This window comes from Oxyura jamaicensis, chromosome 4 (genome assembly GCF_011077185.1).
Source record: "Oxyura jamaicensis isolate SHBP4307 breed ruddy duck chromosome 4, BPBGC_Ojam_1.0, whole genome shotgun sequence".
NCBI classification, from domain to species: domain Eukaryota; kingdom Metazoa; phylum Chordata; class Aves; order Anseriformes; family Anatidae; genus Oxyura; species Oxyura jamaicensis.
In genome coordinates this window covers 72,747,916-72,768,941 of record NC_048896.1, presented here as the reverse complement: position 1 = coordinate 72,768,941, position 21,026 = coordinate 72,747,916, and the positions used below count along the sequence as shown (strand labels likewise).

The window sequence follows — 21,026 nt, the reverse complement described above, 5'->3', positions numbered from 1 at the left end:
CGGCGGGGGGGGGGGGGGGGGGGAGGAGGAGGGGGGGGAGGAGGAGGAGGAGGAGGAAGGCTGCCGCCCAGGGGCGGGCTCCCGGCGGCGGAGGGGGAGCGGCCGTGGGGCGGGGGGCACCGGGGGGGTCGCGGGGGGCACCCACAGACATCTTGTGGTAGTGGGAAGGGGGCAGTTTGGGGTCGGTTGCTCGTGCTTAACAACTTGTGGCGTCGCACAGGCTGGAGGCCGATCTCGGTTTCGGGGAAAGCTGTCGCTCGGGTTTTCGTCCTAGCGTGAATGGGAATAAAAGAACGGAACTCGTCGCTGTGTCAGTGTAGGTTTAACAGAGAGAGAAACCCCATTTATATATGTGGCGTGGGGGTGTCCTGTTTAAAAACAACTCACAAGATGTGTTCTCGTGACCGGTTCGTTAATTTTGCCAGAAACAGTCGCTGTTCCTGTCATGTGTAGGTATTTTTGGTTCACAACTTCAGCAGATGCGTGTAGATGGAGGTTTAAAAACAAAAACAAAAACCACCACAAAACTGGGACTTCACGGCTGCGTTCCTGGTAGTGGAGATCATGTTCCCATCGTGCGCTTTTCCTGTTTTCCACTTGCTGAACAATGCTAAGGAGCATAAAGCTGGATGGGGCTAAGCTACCCGTAACAACCCCAGTCTGTGTCAGATGTTAAACCATTATGGTCAAGCTAATTGCAAATTGTTTTGAACTGGTGATTCGTATTCATGAGCCTGTTACAGTTATCTGGACTTCTGTATCACCAGTACTTGTAACCAAGATCAACCTCTGGCTATTTTGATGTTCAATGTTTTTTTCTAGATGTCTTTCAGTGTTTCATGGTATGGTAAGGAAGATTACCTAAACATAATGTGACCCAATAACGAAAGTTATTGCAGACTTTAGGACACCGCAGTATTATTTTACATTTCCTTTACAAAACAGAAGGTGATAGTTTGATGCTTTCCACCTTTGGTGGAGGGTTCCTGCAGCTAGTAGAAAAGATGAGAACATGAAAAGACAGATATTAGATATTCCCTTTATGCATGCATGCAACTGCCTTCCAGGGCTATGTTTTCTTTCTTACAGAGACTGTAGTCAACTTGTTTGGTTCCAAAAGTAGACACACACTGTCTCAGCAGGTAGATTCTTTGAGCAGGAGGCTTTCTTTGACCAAAAAAAAATTTGGAGGCCTGCAAATAGAACAGGGCTGAGAACCACTCCAACTGTAAGGGTTGGAGACTTTGTATAAAGCTGCTCCATTTGTTGTAGGATGTTTAGTGGTGATACAAGGCTTTATTCACTGATGTAGTTGATGTTACTCTTTGGCAATACTTCTTAGCTTAAGTGGTTCATCTGGCAGAGCAGTTCTTCAATTCTCTGTCCTTTGTGCAATTATGGCTAGCCTAAGATAGTGAAAATGCACTATTTAAAAGAAAAAAGTACTGTCTTGTAATGCAGTATTTCTGGAGGGTTTATGTATTCAGGTTTCATACATGTTTCCCCTCTTTCTTTGCAGTATTTTTTGTCATGTATGTAACTTGCAGTTGTGGAAGGAACTGAGGTGACGGTTGTGCAGGGGCACTCTTCCATCTCCTTCCTTCTTTCAGCTTAGGAATCACAGGACAAATGGAATGGAGTTGTATCTGAATAGACTAAGCGATCTGCTTTCAAGATTTTTTTCAGTGCCTGGTTCTGATCTTTTTGCACTGTTATTTTTTTCCCTCTAGATTTTTTTCTGCCTACCTCATCTTTTTGGAAAGAGGAAGACAAATGGAACTACATGATTCTGTGAACACCTAGAGATCATTCTGGTGTTGTAGGTAATTATTGTGCTTACTCAATTCCAACAGTGTGATGCTACAATGAATGTGATTTAAGCCTACAAATGTATTGTAACTTCCAGGTTACACCTTCTCTGATTTTTGCGTTACATGGCTTGTGAGGGCTTCCTTCTGATGTATGTATGACTGCAGATCCTAGTGTTTGGGAGATTTTCATGTAATTTCATCACTTACTCAAAGTTACCATCTTTATCAAAGCATGCTTTATGGAAGACTGTTATATTTACTATAAAATTCAGTTTCAATCTTTAGAGAAAGCTTAGAAACCTCTAACCTTTAATCTTTTAATCATTGTAGGAAAACCAGGAAAATTTGATATTGACTTAGTAAGAGAAAATATTTCTTTAGAGAAATGCTTATGATAGAAGCCTACCAATGGCTCAGTCTAACCTCATTATGCCATTAGTACTAACTGGCTTTTGCTTTCTTTCATTTTTTAGAAGGAAAGTAGTAAGACTTTTCTAAGCCAAAGTCATTTTCAAAGGGAATAGCTTTGACATATACACAAAGCAAAGGGGTAAAAGAATGTTGAATGCATGAATACATGCAAGAACCTGGCATTATATGAACTCTTTGTAAAGTAAAATGCTGCTTGAAAAAATAGTGATGAGGGTAAGAAAAGCAGTGCCATTAATTTAGAGATACTAGGCTGTACAAAAATGAAAAAAACCTGCTTTCTTGGCTGTGAGATATTCCTGCTTCGGGAATGTTGGTAATATAACTTTTTTGAAATAACCGTGTACCTCTCTGTTGTCTAGAATTCATTCATGTCATGATACAAATGCAGAAGAGAGGTGGTTTTTCTCACTGTTTATTTCATCATCTCTCAAGTCACTAGCAATTTACAATATACATACCATTTTTGGCAGTAGATGCTTTAATTTGTTCTGTTGTGTATATTTCTACTTACCTGGTTCTTGACAAACTGTTTGGCACAGCATAGTGTATTTGGGGGAACTGCAAACTTTGTGTAGCTTTCCAGAAGCAGACAGTCTAGAGGAATGTTGCAGTTCTACACACTGTAATAAAAGAAAGTCTACTTCAAGTTAATTGAGCTCAGAGTGATTGCTGAGCACCAAATGCAGTATCCTTTGTGGCTGCTTGCTGAGACGATTCTAGTCGAGAAGTACACAACTCAAAAGGCAACTTTTATTAAAGGTGGTGACAAAATACTTGAGAATCCTGGGAGTAGTTATTACAAGGTCTTATTTTTCTTTAAGCACTTCCTGTGTTTGGCCATCACGCTTCTGAGTTTTCTAATTAGGCAGTTAGGAGAACTTCAGTATTCTTACTCTAGATTGCTGTTTTCTTACATATAAATTACTTAGTCTTATTTCACATTTCAAATACTGACTTCTCAACCATCAGCACATCCAAAATGGTTTTAGTTAGTATAGTGAGTATTCAGGCTAAATGGAATTTGTCCTTGTAAGCCTCTAGTACTTTGAAACGTATCAAAACAGCACTTCAGTATTGCTGTTTCTTTAGGTCCTGAAGAAGAAAATGCTTGTTAAACATTTAAGTAGCATGTTCCAAATTTAGCGTTGCCAAAGTGGTACAGATAGTGGCAAGTAATGGGCAGTCAGAATTCTTGCACAACCTGTGGCAATCACCAATACCAACAGCAGGAAAGAATTTGGTGTTACGTTAATCTACTGTGCATTTGTTGTCAATGCAGGCTCAGATAACACCAAAACAGGAACCTGTTTCTCGCTCCCCATTGCTGTCATCTATACCAAATGTTTCGGTATTGTAGAGTGGAAGGATGCTTTTGGTACCTGTTGCTTCAGACTTGGTGCCCAAGTGGAAAATGAGAGACACATGCTTAAGCTCTGTCTTTCTCTGCCTTTATTCAGGTCTGATAAGTTAAAAGCACGGGGTTATGAAGATCAGAATGAGACTGGCTTGAACAAGTGTCAATCTGTCTTCCTTCAGGCTGGCTGCCATACTTTCTGGGAAATAGTAGGCTTTATTTAATTTCTGGTCTTACCAGAAATGCTCTACCTTTCTGGTCTACCCTGGTATCACTGAGTGTCTCAGCACCCTTAGGCAATCCCCTGTGCCTGAATATTAATCTGGGTCTGGGCTGTTACTGCTTCAGCCTTGCCAGTGACCCACTTGTTAGCAGCGGAATATTGCAAACAAAAGACAGAAAATATTGAAAGGATTGAATTCCTGTCAGTCTTTTTATCCCATTTCTTTTTTTTTTCCTTTTCTTCTGTTCCCTTCCCCCAGTCAACTTATATTCTTGTTGGTATCTTCTACTGTAGATTACTTAGAAAATTTTCACAGCTTTAAAAATGATTGAAACTGCTAAGGTTCCCCTAAAATTACTTTGAGAACAGACTTTTTGTTTTCACTATTTTGCAATAGTTCAAAGTATGACAGCTTCACTTATCAAAAACAGCCAGCCTCATCCAGATTTTCAGAATTTTTATTCTTGACCTACACGTTTTCTTTAGTGATCGTGGAAGTTGAAAAGAATTCAAAGGAATGCCAAAATGTACTAAAAAAAAAAAAAAAAAAGGGAAAGAAAAAGGAATAAATACACCTTCCTGCAAGATAGTATAACAATCAAGCAGGGATGCTGAAGAATAATTGTTTTATGGACTATGCTGGCATTTTCCCAGAGGACTAATTTCTGTAAAGGAATTGATTTCAATCTGTTCAGAGATTGATACTTTGCCAATTAATTACCTCTTCAGCTGTAAGTACAATCGATGTTGAAATTCTGATGTCTTACTTGACAACAGGATTTATTTTGAGGAATTTTTGAACAGTAACTTGGATTCTTCCAGGAACATCCATTAGACTTTCAAAATTAGTGGAAAGCTGTTTATAAAATTGTACAGGAAGTATTTTTAAAACAGAAATGTAAGGCACAAGGATGTCTCCCTCTCTTCTAAAATACATCTGAATAGACTTGTCCTAATGCCTTAGTTAATACTCTGTCAAAATAATCAGTGTACCTTGTATTGACTCTCTATTGAAAACTTTAATAAGAAATTAACGAACTTGCTTGAAATTTGCAATGGTTTACAATTCAAGAAATTGTCGCTTAATTGTCACCATTCTACTTCTATTTTGTGAAGCATTCTGTGGTCCTGCATTATGATTATGTGTACAGTGATGGATTGTTTTTTTCTGCAGAGTGTATTGATTTTTCTGGACATCCTTTTAGCTATATTCTAAGTGTTTTCCTATCTAAGGGGTACATACGTTTTTAACTTGGAGAAGTGTCACCCCTTACAGTTTCAAACAGCTGCAATTTGTCCAAGTGTTTTGTGTGATTATAGTCTTTTGAGCCTGTGAGAAATACCTCGAAAATGTGTAAGGTGTTTCTCATTCTTACATATACTTGGTTTTACTGGGGGGAAGGAGAGAATGTCTTATCTAAAAAGAATGAAAACCTAAGTAACTAACATAGTGCTATGGACATTTTTGTGTTTTCAGTCCTGTTTCTGATGGTCTTTCCTTGAATATTTCCCTTGGGTTGTTATTGAAGGCTCTTTGATCAGTTACACAGTCTTTTTGTCTGCATCGATAAAGCAGTCCTCACCTTAGTAAAACGTTACACAAGTAGAATTGGAAAGCACAACGTTAAATGAAAAATTGATTAACTTTGTGAAACATTTGGCATTATGAGGCCAGACCCATGACTATTTCTTTCATCATTTTTGTTTTGTGATTATAGTGCAAATATATTTTGCAAATATTGCAAAATGAAATAACATAAAAAATCCATCCTTCCCAACCTCAGTTCTGATTAGAACTTAAACCTTTAAGACAAGGGGCTCTACAGGACACACTTTATTTAATATCTGAGGAACATATTTCTTCATCTGAAATACCATATTAATAACAGTTAGTAAAAAATAATAGAAAAGGACCATGACAATCATTTGAAAAGCTAGGCATGATATATAAAAAATAGTTCAAATTTATAGCTGTACATTTTCAGTTGAGTGAAATGTTTTGATTTTAAAACTATTTTTGCTCTATTTGCTTCCTGCTAGTTTCCCTGAAGTTACCTCTTTTCATTTTTCTCTTTTCATCAGTTTAATTAATAGGTGATATATTTTAAAAGCTGGACTTAGATGGAGCAAAATGGATTTCCTATTCTTGCTTCCATATGTTTCACACAGTGTTTTCAGAATAAATGAAAGGGCATTGTACTGTAATCTGTTTATGGGTTGGTAACCCTTTTATGCTCCATGTTGCTTATTGGCAGCTATATTCTCAGCTACAGGAAACACTTTTCTATAATGGCTTGGAATATGGAGATCTTGCAGCCCATCAAACTATTAGCTGTTTCAGTTTCTAAGGGCTCCTGTTTTCTCCTGGCACTCTTGAACCCACTTGCTGTATATATATTGTTCATAAAAGGGAAAGAGCAATGAAGAAAGAGAAGGGGAGAAAAGAAAAATCTGTGGTCAGAACACCTCCTTCATTCTTTGTATCATCCTGCTATCTAAAATTTATTTCGAAGTATGCTAAGCTGTCACACAATCATAGTTATTCATAATAAAATTTTAAAAAGGGAACTACCTTCTCTCTTCTAGATTATTTTTTATTTTCTGGTGTATTTTTCTGATGTGTCTTCAGTCTCATATCTATTGCCTCCCCCTCCTTTCTCCCGTCTTAAGAAGTTCTAAGAGAAAATGCTGATAACATTTTGGTATGGGTTATATAGGCATGATGAAGATGATAACATCATCTGTCTAGTATAGATTTGAGTTGATTTGAGGGGAAATGGTGTATATATATATATATATATTTAAGTTGCACACCATTGTAGCCTCAATTTCAGAGCCAAGAGAACTTGTCAAAATCGAAGTAAAGTATACCAATAGAACAGATGAAATATTCAAGTCCGTGGGCTAGATACAATGTACAGTAAGAAAAAACTGGAGTTCAGAGAGGTTTACTAACCTGAGCTGCAAAGAATACAGGTAGAAATATGGCTGAATTACCAAATTAACAAGTACCATGTATGCAGTGTGGAGAAATGATGCTCATGTAAAAGTCATCTTTTTTTCAGTGGTTCCAGCAATTGGATTGTTTGCATGCAAGTTCTTATTTGTCAGAGTAGACAATTCACATTGTCATTGGCGCAAATAAGCTATTAGCCTGATGTTTGCCATTCCAGATAAATATTCTGCAGTGAGTATTAATTATATACAGTATAAGTAAAATGCATTTGGCGGGTAGATATTCTAAAATATATTCTGATAGTCTAAAAACAACTGCTTTTGAATATTAAATGATCATTCAGTCATTGCCAAAGATAAAACCAAATTTTAAATCTTGCTTTTCTACATGCAGTGAGAGAAATGCTATTTTGGATGTAAATATAATCACGAGCTTATGTATTCAGACTATAATTAAAACATTATGAAAGTAGAGCAGTTAATGATGTTATCATAACTTGATAAGGCTTGGCGTGCTCTTCGCCGGGAACTTGGAAGTATTGGCTTGGAACTATTTTCCAAACAAATAAAAGTAATTAACTAAAATTAATCTATGCATTCATAAAAATGTAGGCAGATCAAGTGATAAGTAACAACTTCACTGCTCTCACTTCCTGATAGATTTTTCTCATTAACAAATACAAATTTAGGTTGCACCTTTGCATAATAAATTGGCTTTTAGACTGAAGACCAAGTGCACTTAAAACAGATTGTGATAATTTGTGTAAATATTCAAACATTATTTTCTGGAAATGTATAAACTCAGTAAGTGAGAACTCTTTATATATAAATACTGTAAGCTAGATAAGGAATTTTTAGAACTTCGAGCTAATGGGGAAGATAGATGGGCAAACGATTGCAAACTATCTAAATCTAATGATAGCTACGTGCAGTAGTACAATATGTTAGTTAAGATTAAGATGGAGTTGATAAAGATAAAAAAAAGAACATCCAGTAAGCAAATAATGAAAGCTTTCTGTCAATTATGCCTTTTCCCTCTGACAGCTTAGCCACCTGCTTTTTTGAGCGTGCCACCTAGATAGTGGATTAAAGTCTGCAGGAATACCAAAGGTTCTTGTACTCCTGTGGTTTGGATTAGTATCCTGTGTTCCTCCTCGCAGTTAATTTATGTTGCTCTTGCCTTGTTCTCATTTTCTGTGCCGAATAGGAAATATATTGGGAATTTTGTAAAAGCAGGGGTGAGGCAGCTAAGATGATGGGTCACTGTGCCTCTTGGGATAGCTGAACAGTTGACTCGGCAAGTGCTTTAATGATTAAAAGGTTTAATGGATGGCCTAGACTTCTACCGTCGCTTTCTCTCTCAAGGTCATTTTCATTTTATGCAGCTGTGGAAAGGTAGGAGCTTGTTGTTTTTCAACAATGTCAGACACAGTGATTTCTGTTCCACTCTGTTTCTAAATCTTAGGCCTAGGTGATATGTAGCCATTCCAAGGTAAGGGGGAAGCTTGTGAGTCTGCAAGTTCCCAAGACAAGCTGGATTTATGTCTTTTGGTTTATCAGTTCCTCCTAATACCTTTTGTGTCCGTTTGCCAATTTCAGGCAAACGCTGATGGAACCGAGCTTTTCACATGTTTAAATTTCTGAAAGGTATTGAAAATATTGGGTAGGTAGGGAAGTATAAATAAGTGATACTACCTGACTTGCCAGCTGATAAGCCTATCTGCATCTGGGTCTGAATATGGCAAAGGATTTGCTCATCCTGCCTGTCTGGTGTCGGGTTGGGAGGGATCTGTGTGCCTGTGGGTGAGGGGACCACGTGAGAAGAAGCATCCAGGAGAACAGGAGTTAATGTTAGAAGAGCCTGGAAAATAAGTAAAAGTGGGGAACCTAACTGTAAAATTGTAAAATAAATAAAAGTGGGGATTGCTTTTGCACAAAACTGCAGAAGGAGAATGGAGAGCAAAAGAAATCAGTCTGGGGCAGTTTTACAATTCTCAGATCAATTTGTTTGCTGCCACTTACTCAAGTAAATGTATATTTCATAAACACTATTCAGCAATTAACGTTTTCTCTTTACTTACTGCATCTATTTATAGTACAAGTTTTGCTTTCTGGCCACAAAATTTAAAAAGTAGGGTTTCTTTCGGATTGGAATAAAAGAATTATTTCTTTGGTGTTAAATTCCACTGCTGTTCTTCAAATATATCTTCATGCAATTTTATGTAGGATCAGTGATTATGTTTAGGAATATTTGGTGATTTGATACGTGATGTAATCTGAAATTAAATAGCATCCAAATAGAGAATTAAAGGATATTTTCCTGTACGTGCCTCAGATACATGTTATTTTAAGCAACTTTGACTCAAGGCGGAAGACTAGTTTTGTTTTTAGAGTGAAGGAGATAATTAAATGTACCATGATTTGTTCTGCTTTTTTTTTCCTAATAATACTTCCTTGAGCCAAATCACTGGTAAAATCAATGGAAACCGTTAATTAGCATATCTAATTTAATCATGTTGATTTTATGACTTTGTGAAGCTTATTGTAACGTGAAAACCCTATTGTCAAGATATGATGCTTGTAATTAAAGCAAGTAATACAAGGTATTTTGTGTATTTATAAACAAATACATATATGATCCAATTTAAATGTCTAGAACTATTTGATTAAGAATACTGCACTCTGGTATTGATTTCACATTTCGGTACTTTATTTCAAATGTACAGTTACTGATGTAAATGTTACTCATTATGGCAAAATAAGATTAAAGGCTTGTGTTTTCTATTCTCCAAAATAATCCTTTCTAGTAACATACATCTGCCAGCTACTAGTGTGTCTACTGCAGCTAAACAGGATTTTTAGTAGTGATTGGTGTTGATGCACCTCACTAGCCCTTAATTGGAATAACATTTAAATGCTCTTTCAAAAATCTTCACTGTAATACATATATTTCATAAGGAATTGAGATAATTTCTTTCTGTGGCATTTCTTGTGCAGTCATTTCTTCATCTGTGTTCAGTGAATTGAATAAAGAGCAATCATCATTGACAAGCTGAATTGGAAAACTGCTGTTTTGCACTGAGCTGCTGTATTGAGTTAAATCTCATATATTTGGAGGTAGCCTAGAAAATCTCATACCATACTGGAAGTGAGAGGAAGTGTGCACAAACGGTATCCTTGTGGTAATGTTCTAAGAAAGAATATTCCTAAAGTATTTGTTTAAAAAGTAAGGCATTTATTATGTTTGTTTATATTCTATAAGAGATGAATGAATATTTCATTTAGCAGCAGAGATGAGAGCATCCTGTTCTGGAAAAAAACACTTCCATGCCATGAGTTTTGTGGAATTCATGGGTTGAATTCCTTGCTTCCTGTACACCTAGTTATTATGCTTGGCAGTCATCTTCCGTACTTGTAAGGATCATAACCACAAAGTGGCAGTAGATCAAAATGTTTTCTATCTACCCAACCTTGAGCTTACCAAATGATTTATTTCTATCCAGCTGTTATTTTTAAGGCTCTTATGCCATAAAGGCACTTTTCTATGGGAGTACACAAATGGAATTAGGATGCTCATTTGATAGATTATGTCACTTTCATGTTACTTGTGTGATTACATTCAAGGTGTTAATAGAAGCAAGTCTTTCACTGTCACAGCAGCCAGTCCTGTAAAGTCAGTATGAGGAGGGGGGCTCCCTCTTACCTCCAGGGCCTTTATCACATGGGACGTTTTCCAGCAGATCCCTGAGGTGGCTAAATCTGCTGTCCTGAAGTCCAGGTTTATGATCTTGGGTTTTGCCCTACTCCCTCCTCTCAGGAACTGATACCGCCCTGAACTCTACCATCCTGGAGTCACTGCAGCCAAAGGCAGCCTTTGACCTTCATCTCCCCAGCAAACCCTTGGCTACCATTAGGCTTTGACTACATTGGAAAAGTAGATTCAGAGTGCTTAAGAGAATAATCAAATTAGATAGTGGTGGACTTTCAAAGGCTTTCTTTTCCTTATGAGAGGTTTATTCCATTTTTAAATGTAGTTCAGTTTTTATAATGTAGAAAAAATGCAGATTAATTGACTTTTGAGTATTACAGCTTTTAATACAGTGGTAAGACTTTTATTGCAAGGTTCTGTTTGACATCCGTGATGCTATGCACTGTTAGGTTCCTAAAATGTCACGTGTGTCTTGTGTAACTTGTGTACACTTGTTAAAGTGTAACACTAATTCTTTAACTTAAATAAGAGTTCAGGTTTTCATGTTAATGAGACATTAATATGATTCTGATAGCTGCTGATAAGATTCTCATAAGCATTGTGTCTTTTAGTGTGATGTTTCTTTTGAACCTTGATCATTTGTGCTGGCATTCTGTGAACCTCATCTTCTGCCATATTACTTTTGAGTTACAGTTGTACACAAAAAATTCCAAATGAGGTCACACTGTTTATTTTATAAGTATATAATAAACTATGATATCTTCATATCCCTTTTGCAGCCTGTTGTCTCATGGGGGAGTAGGGGCTTGTTAACTGAAGCTACTAATTAAGAAGTCCTCATTGAGAAAGATACAGTGAGTCTCTTGTGGTGTCTTTTGGTGTTAAATCATTTCTTTAGGATGTTTACATCCTTGAAATGCCTTGCTTCAGCAACTGTGGCATTGTGTACCTTGACATTTAAATAAACTTTTTGCCCACAGACATCTATGTAGTACTTCTTGAAGTTTATATAGTCTGTCATGGAGCGTTATCTTCTATTACCTGATGACATGCAAACATACTTTCTTCTTACTGTGTTAAAATCTGGTAGTTCACTACGTGGGGTCTAACGCCAAACTGGGAGCACCTGTAATACTTTGCTGAACAAGCATCCACTCCTTTATTGACAACACTGGTAGTGGTGTTCTTTTTTGATTTTTCTGTGGGTTTATGTGGTAAACTCAAGATTTTGTGGTAAATTAAAGCTGCCTTGGAAAAATGTAAAAATACCATCCTCAGTTTGCCTGCAAATCAGTTTGCCTTCTTTCAGTTGGTCTGCAGATTTATCGTCACAGGTGACCTTGGCCATGTTTGTATTACCTTGATAACAGGAAACTATCACCATGTGATTTTGCGTGGGTTTTCCTCGTTCTTTTAATCTGTGGTATATGGCCTAGTTTATTAGGAAATACCTTCCTAAACTGGTGCTAAAGAAAGGCTTTCCTTTTGTCAGGAATTGCTAACAAGTACATGAGGGGAAATCCTACTTAACTAACTCGATTTCCTTTATGACAGGGTTGCCCACCTAGTTGACTATGGCAAGCTAGTAGATGCAATATTTTGGGATTTCAGAAAAGCTTTTGATGCTGTCTCCCACAGTATCCTTCTGTGGATAAATGAGGTTACATCAAGCTGGCGGCCTGTCACTGGTGGGGTTCTGCAGGGCTCCGTTCGAGGACCTGTTCTCTTCAATGTTTTTATAATTGATCTGGATGCAGGCCTCAAATTTATACTGTTTGGGAATGACACTAAATTGGGAGGAGCTGCCAACTCCCTTCAGGATAGAGAGCTTTTGCAGAAAAATCTTGACAGATTAGAGGTCTGGGCAGTCACCAACCACATGAAGCTTAACAAGACAAGGTGGTGAAGGGTCTAGAAGGGAAGATGTACGAGGTGTGGCTGAGGCCCCTTGGTTTGTTCAGCCCAGAGCAGAGCAGGTTGAGGGGAGGCCTCATGGCGGCCTGCAGCTCCCTCACGAGGGGAGTGCAGGCGCTGAGCTCTGCTCTCTGGGGACAGCGACAGGACCCGAGGGAACAGCATGGAGCTGGGACAGGAGAGGGTCGGGCTGGGGTTAGGGAAAGGTTCTGCACCCAGAGGATGGTTGGGCACTGGGACAGGCTCCCCAGGGCAGTGGTCACAGCACCGAGCCTGCCAGAGTTCAAGAAGCGTTTGGACAGTGCTATCAGAAATATGGTTTGATTTTTAGGTCATCCTCTGTGGAGCCAGGAGTAGGACTCAATGATCCAGTACAGTCCCTTCCAGCTTGGGATATTATCTGATTGTATGAAATAGCTGGAGAACAGAATTTTGCAGAACTTGTCCATAGCAGTGAGGTTTCTAGAGGAGATGTTTTGTGCTGGAGTGTTACTGTTTCCAGACTGATTTTACCTTGTTTTCATTAGAATCAGCTGTATGAGTATTCCTGGAGGGTACCAACTGGGAATCTTTTGCTTCTCTTAATCTTTGTATGACTTTGAATCTTTTGGTTGAGAAAACTTTCGAGTTTGGGGGTTGACACGTCATACTGTTGTCCATCTCGTGTTATAGCTGAATTTTAACTGAAAAAAACACACCTGATGTACTTGGAGTGCAAACTTGAGAGTGAATAAGCTTCAGGGTGCTTACTGTGGTGTTACTCAGGAACAGCTCTGCATTAGTTTTACTTGCAAATGGTGCAGTTCTTGATAGTGCTTGGCTATCACTTAGACAGAAACCGATGTTTAATGTTTTAAGGTTAAAGAAATGTAAATGTCTTGGGTCACAACCGTTGTTCTGCGTGAACCACTATGATTCTTGAGCCAAAAAAATCTAGGATCTGACAAGTGTAGTCTTCTATACCGTATGGAAATCTTTGTCCATTTTTTTTCCTTTCTCTTTCAATAAAACTGCAAAACAAGCTGTTGCTCTGTACAGGTCTTTTCATGGTAATGTAAAGCTGTGTGCTGTGAAGGCAGTGTTTCTAAACATATGGCTTGTACCTCTCGAGGGGGATGTGTAGTGCTAAGTGGCAGAAAGTTGCCACGCAGTGCCCAGAATTTGGCAGCAGCTCATTTCTGCAAGTCAGAACAATGACTTTAAATACATACAGTCACTACAGTCAGTAGCTGTAGTATTCTCTTTTTCTCCTGTATGAATTACACTGTTGCTGCTGTAAGGGACTTTTCACATGAATCAGAAGTGTTTGCACTTAGAAAAACTTTGATATAGAAAGTAATTCTTGCTTTATAGAATCACAGAGCACGAGTGTAGCTATCTTTGTGAAGTCTTTGTTGAGCAATTTCTGTAATTTTTGGACTGGAACACAGAAAAAGGAAACGTTTAACACTTCTTTTAACATAATCATACTTACAAGTGGAATTGCAAATCCAGGGTTTGTCTATAGCAGTTTTCTTTGGACAGTTATTTTAATGCCTCCAGATATTTTAAAGTTTAAAATCCCTTTTTAAAAGGTGTTAAATTTTGAATGTCTTTTAATGCTGTAAGTATGCATTTGATTAATTGATGAACATCGTACGGTCAATGACCCATTGTTATGCTTCAGAATAAGTATCTTAAACATTGGCAATAATATAGTACCTCATTACCTCTTAATGAGTCTAGTTATGTCTCAAATTTATCTTTTTCTATGTAATGCTTTTGTAGAGAAGTATTTTTTTTCAGGGGAGAAACAACTCTCCTGCAGTCAAAACAAGGACTTAATTATTTTGACATGTTCATTCTTAATTGGCACTTAAAAGGATCATTAATATCTAGACCTTTAGTATAAGGACTAGCTGAACCTTTATTTCCCTAGATCTCCAATTTGAAAATTGGTATTTTTAAATAAACTTGACAGAATAAATACCTTGAAAAATATTGTATCTGAGTTGCCTTGAAGTTGGATGGCAATAGGATTTTGAAGCCAAATGCAGCAGTAACTGTAAAAAAGTTGCCATGAAAAGTGATGTTGAACTTCAAATCTTAAAAATGCCTCAAAAATTGATTCAATAGACATATTTGCTTACTTGAGAATTTCTGTCTTCCTAGTGAAAAAGGAAAAGTTGCAATGATTAAAAGTGCTTAGATCTAATAAGTTAAATAATGATTTTTCTACATAGCCCAGTGATGCACTTACGTATATCCAAATATTTGGAAATTATACAGAAGATACAGAAGTATGTTAGGAGTAAAAATTTTGCCTAAATTTTAACTATTTGCTGGATTGCAATTTTCCTTTATCATTTGTGTGAATAAACAGATCATATGCAAATCAAAGATTGTCAGTAAAGCTAATTTTACTGATTTTTTTTCTGCTTTATCTCTGTGTAGATAAACTGTTCTGAAAATATTGAAATGAGCAATTCATAAAGCTGCCATGCCATGTTCTTGGTGTTACTTATTGGCACTATTGGGAGTTTAACATATTTTAACATATTTTGCGTTAGTAAATGAAAGAAATTTTTTAGAATCCTTGCGAAGTCAGTGTATACTGTGTTGGATTAAGATGCTACCATACAACCATTTTTTTTTAGCAGTTTTCTAAGGAAAGTTTTAGTGCATTAGAAAGATTTATGATGGAAGCGGACGTAGGCTGGGTGTGAGTGTTCAGATCTGTGAGCACCCACAACCAGAAAAGATGTCACAGGTGGGGTTTGAGTGGTCCAAGTAAGCAGCGGTCCTACCAACTCGTTTGAGATCTCCTCATAAGTCAGTTAACTGCCAGCAGGGGGACCTTAGAAGATCTATCATAGTCACAATAAGAAAAATTGTTGGAGAACCAGAAGAGGACCTCAATTATTTCTGAGCAATCTTAACAATTCACACTGAAGAATTAAGTGCCACTTGCCTCATTTTGTCCTTTTTTAGATAAAAGCTTGTATCTAATTTATATGAAACAGAAAAATATATATATATATATTAAAATGTACTTTAAAGCTGTAAGTTGAGTGTATAGAAGGAGTTTGTATAATCTAGAAAAAATGAAAGAAAATAGAAAAGTTATTTTTTCATTTTTTAAAACTACCGCACATTTTGTTTTTTCTATTCCCTGTTTGAGCCCATAGCTGCACAGCTGGAAGAAAGCAATAATTAGGCTGTGTTTCCCAGTGAGTCATAAGAAAATGCTGAAAAAGCACCAGAATTGGCAAATCTGCCATTGTTGTAGTAGACTTGTACTGGAACAGTTTGAATTTCAAATGAGTCTGTTATACAAGAAAGAAAATTCAGGTCAGTCCAAATGTATACTGGATTTATCATACCAGCAGAAGTAAAGGTATTTAAAATTTACGTTTTACATTTAAACAGATAATTAAAAACCAACTACTGTGGTGAACATTAACAAATACACCAGTCGCTTATCCTGTTTATCCACCTTTGGGGAACACCAAACACCAACACAAAACGTAAGGCAAGGATAAATAAAGATGCCATTTTGTTAATTCTTCTTGAAAGGTACTGTAGTTTCACCCAACTTGCAGTTACACAAAGGATGGTGTTTGAACACTGCACTTAAGCTTTTGAAAATTGCATAGCTGTACAAGATGGATAGGGACTACATTTCATAACTTTTCAGTTCAACATGTGTGCAGATTTAGGCTTATATGTTAAGTTATTATCCTTCTAAAATATTTCCATGTTTGACTATGCTTAAATGAAATCCCCAACAAAGATGACTACATCATCATATATTTATTTACTTGATCATCTCACCTCCTGGGTTACCCTTAACTGTTTTCTGGGTATTCTGCAAAGGCCACGGTACATATCTTCTGGTAGACCAAGATGTTAGCAAGGTAGAAACTTTGAAATTCAGCATCTCTTGTAGAGAACAGCTGGAACACTGTTTCTATAGAAATGAGCTTTGATTGCTTTTGTGAGCAGCAGTTTCATAAATAACTATGTTCTGAGTAATGGTGGGTGAGCTTTTGAGGTTAAAACTAGCCCTTTCTGCATTGCTGTTCCCAATAAAATAGCATGTTTTTCTCCTGACATGAAGCAGAGCATTTGCTTTTTGAGTGGTAAAATTGGGCACTATTTACATTTTCACATGGGCTCTGCATATAGGCTGTTCTAAAGAACCCTACATGAATCCTAATTACAAGATCAGAGAAGCATATATTGTAGCTGGTAATGCTCATCTGAGAGGTAGTAACTTCCACTTCTGATGGTAAGGGTAGGTAGAAAAGAAGCATGAACTCCTATGAACTTGTTGAATTTGTATCCTGGAGAGCTGAACAGACTAGCTGAACTGTGAAGATCGAAAACGTAGTTATGTTCATTAAGGACTGATGAAATCCAGTGTCTTTGGCATTCTGAAACTGTTGTTAGCGTGTGATTGCAATGAGTCCCAGCATTTTAGACCTAACTAGCTCCACATGTCATAGAGGAAACAGGCTAGGTTTTCAGAGGAAATACAAACTGGTTGTTGTGTATTTTGTCCTTTGGACTTGATTTTTCCTCATTCAAATGAAAATACATATTTGCATAGTTTCAAACATTACATACCCAGCCCATCTAGTGGAATTCTGTCTCAGAAGTAAATGTATGTCTTTTTCCCTCCTCTGTCACAGCATCTTTAACCTGATCTGAAACAGCTGACTCCATGCGATGAGAAAGAAGCAAAGGTCTGCTGCTGGCCATTTTGCAGGGGGTGCTTCTGGTGTCTTGGACAGTGACCAATTGTCTGTGGTTGCTTCTTCTTTCAGTGATGTGCAAGTGAATGGCAACCATTCACTCACTTCAGATACAGAATGTGAGAAATTTTTAGTTGCTGCAGACCTAGATTTGAATCAAAGCACAGCAAGATGAAAGGCTCCATAACCCAGTACCAGTCCCTTGAGACTTCCAGGCTGTTCTTATACTGTTTGTTTTTTTTTGTTTGTTTGTTTGTTTTTTGTTTTTTAAGTTAGTGCATGTCCCATAACAGGAGAAAATCATTCAGCTTCTTTCCATTCAATACCCAGTTCAGTTTTTCCTCAGTAGTCAGTTATTTTGGGCTGGTTTTAGTCTTTTCTGTGCGTTTATTCTTCATCAGTGCAGGAAGAATTTTGATTGCTTTGTGCAGTTTTTCCCCCCCCGTAGTAGCAAGAGTTAACAGCGTGAGAAGCAGAGATTGTAAGATGCAGTACAGGAATTACGTGCGTTTGTGGTTTAGGAAGAGGGGGTGGTATTCAGCTCTTGAAAGGGCTCTAATGAACACTGGTGTGTTTGAAAGCTAATGGTCAGAGAGCAACAGAAACAGCCTCGGAGCTTTTAGGGTAAACTGATTAGCATTTTTCCTGATTGAAATGATTGTTTCTCCTTCTCTTTTTACCACGAGATTTTTCATCCTCCGTTGCCTTTTGTTGGTATTGAAATGACATACGGTTAAGGAAGCCGCTTCGGTGTGAATGCAATCTTTTCCCCCTCCTTCTCCTATAGAATCTCTGCCTGCCACAGGCGGGCAGAGCATGTGTTTCTCTTGTCTTGGTTGGGTGCACAAATCTTCTTTTATGTGTGCTGCTTCTTACCCTGTTGCCTAGACGATCACTGGCTCTCACTAAGGATGTCTGGTTCTCGTAAAGAGTTTGACGTGAAGCAGATTTTGAAAATCAGATGGAGGTGGTTTGGTCATCAGGCGTCAGCCCCTAATTCTGCAATCGAAAGCCACCAGGGAGACTTCTGGAATAGAGGACAAAATGTAACAGCTGGTGGCACAAAGTTTTTAGATTCGGGTAACCTACCTTTAACAGCAGTCGGTTACAGAAGGTCTAGCCAACAGGATTTCCAGAATTCACCTCCTTGGCCAATGGCATCCACCTCAGAAATCCCTGCATTTGAATTCCCTGCAGAAGATTGTGGAGGTGCACGTTGGCTTGACAGACAAGAAATAGATGACAGAGCAAGTGAAGAAGAAAATGAATCGGACAGCAGTTCGTGCAGGTTAATTATTACTTTCCTGTTGTGAGCAATGTGTTTTCATTTCGTGTTTACAGATGACATGCATGTATAGGCTAGCCTTTATCCTAGATTGAAATGCTTCAGAAAGCTAGCAGTTGCTGTGCATCCGAAACAGAAAATGACTTATAAACAGGTTTTGGTGTGTTTACTATGACCTTTTTAAAAGGTAATTTTATATAGTCAATGTGGATAAATGAAGTGCAAAGATGTGCATGCACTTGCTGACGGTTTAAATATTATGCCTAAAACTTGCTGCTGTGAATAAAGTAATGTCCATTAGATGATGATGTTACAGGATGCTTTTAAATTGTTTTGAAGTGATACTGACTGTCTGGCTATGCTGAGAATCACTCTCAGTTGGGAGAAAACCGTGAATATTAAAGCTGCTTGTCACTCTTATCAGATGTTTCCACGTATTTCTATAGATGAGGGAGATGAGACAGTAAGTATTTAGGCTGTAAGACAAGAAAAATCATTTTTGCTTATGCATGTACAACTTGAAGAAAGAAAGAATCTATTGAAAGTCAACTGGGATGTGCTGTAAACTAATACCGGAAGGTTGCTTTAAAATGATTGCAGTTGTCTGCTCAGGTGCCTTAAACTGTACCTAGCATAAAAGAAAAAAAATGGTTTTATTGTGTCTATAAAGATGTTTTGGTGTTCTTCTCTTGAATATTGTTACTAAAGATGAAACCATACAATTTGTTATTAAGTGTGAAAGGTGTTTAACAGTTGGTGGAAAATTAGGCAAGATAATGTCTTTCTTGTTAACTATTAGTTTACTTCTTTTACCTCCTTTTAGTGCTTAAGTCAGCCATTCTTCATGGAAAGTATTTTTCCTCTTTTATACTGCATATAGCGCGTAGTAGTTAGCTTACCATTTCAAGTAAATTTTATGGTATTTGCTTTCTTGATTTTAAGATAACTTCACAATGATAATGCATTTTGGAAAGCATGTCTGTTTAAAGGGTACAGTGTTTAATAAAGCATGTTAGGGACAGATCAATCTAGTTAAAGCAGTTTTACTGTTTTCCATTCCCCAGGAGAAGAATTCATTTAGTGCAAGGGCAAAGCAGTCCAGAATATGAGCACTAACTATTTGTGGTTTATGCAACCTTTAAAGACCGGAGGAAAGGAGGAAGGGTAAAAATGCTTAGGAGTCACCACAGTGTATTTGTTTTTGCAAAACTTACTGCAAAAGTACTAAAATTACAGGGAAAGGAAGTAATGCCTACTGATTCTTCCTAACAGCAGCCTTGTCGTGCTGCAACAACTACAGAGCTATAAATAATGTGCCTCTGAAGAGTTCTTATTTTAGGTGATATTCAGGTATGAATTTTTAAATAGCGGTGTCACTAGATAACATATACAATATAGACGTGATATGGTGATGTTACATATATTTGTGGTGTGAAATTTTTATGTACAGCGTTACCTCAGGTAGGATATTCTCACCATAGCAAAACAGTCAATGCAGAAAAAACATGTAATTCAAAGAGATAAACGTGTAGCTTGAAATGAGTACAGATTTGGTTTTAATTGTAGGAGAAGAATTTACATGTGACAAAACGAACTTGTCACTTTGTAGAATTGAACTGCAGATACATATTGAGGGGATGGGAGAAGTCTTTATAGTACTACTATTTTATTTATGGGTTTGGGTTGGTTTGTGTTTTTTGCAGACGGAGTAGCAGACTTCAATGCATTTAGGATTTAAAACTAGTCGATGTGAAGTGTCTTTTAATTATGTATATAGTCGCATACAGCATCTGGAGTTGTTTGTAATTTCTTTGTCTTGTAATTCTTGCTAGGGTTTTACTTACATGCTTTAAAGTATTGTAGGTAATTTTTGAGTTCGGTGTTGGTACAGTTTAATATGTAACTAATGGTAATATAAGGAGTTGCTTGGTATTGTTGTCTGTGTTTTTGTTCTCCAGGGGAGATTGTACTGACAGCATATCTTGTTCATTCCCTTCATTAAGAATGTATAACCTACATAAGTCTGCCCAACAACTGTTGTTTTCCTCTGTTAAGAACATGATAAGGCGGTGCTCTTTTTCATTATTATCAAATACAGCTGCTTACCTATTGACTTAAGTAAGGAAAACAGAACTCAGTCATGTATGTAGTTTTCAGAGGGCTTTTTTCCCTTGTGAAAACCCCGTGTTTCCTCCATTAGAAACAAACGGTGTGTATGAAAAAATCCTTTAAAAAAGAAAAAACTTTTTGTGAAAGCTGTGGAGTTCTTGCTTCTTCACTCCTCTGAACTTCTTGCCCGGTCCTGAGCCCTGAAAGCCTGCGGTGACAGCAGCAGCTCTGCTGCTTTGTGTGTACCTTTCTTCTTTGCTGTGTCATACAGCACAGGTAGAAGAGCATTTGATCAGGTCTGTGGCATTCTGCAAGCTTTGGATCATTTTAGGATTTGTTCTGAGGAGGGAGGATGTAGAACTTTGTTGTCCTTTGTACAGAGCTCGGTGGCATAAGGGTAAGTGAATTCCAGGTTTGATTCCCAATTTCTAACAAAGGCTGAAATCACAGTTATCTGAGATGTAAACAGATCATTCAGATTTGGGGGTTAGAGCTAGC

At 37.6% G+C, this 21,026-nt stretch overlaps 1 protein-coding gene across 4 annotated transcripts in view; it reads left to right on the top strand.

Moving 5' to 3' along the window:
• KLHL5 (kelch like family member 5) overlaps positions 1–21,026 on the top strand; it is a 57,487-nt gene that overhangs the window by 103 nt on the left and 36,358 nt on the right. Inside the window, exon 2 of one of the 4 annotated variants that reach the window (XM_035326000.1) lies at positions 1,731–1,819. Coding sequence is in view for 2 of the 4 variants with exons in the window: in XM_035325999.1 (XP_035181890.1) it covers positions 18,046–18,422 (377 nt within the window). In the remaining 2 variants the exon portion in view is untranslated. Of the gene's footprint in view, positions 1–1,730; positions 1,824–17,767; positions 18,423–21,026 lie in introns of those variants that run through there. The other 3 variants (XM_035326001.1, XM_035325999.1, XM_035325997.1) reach the window with 3 other exon arrangements.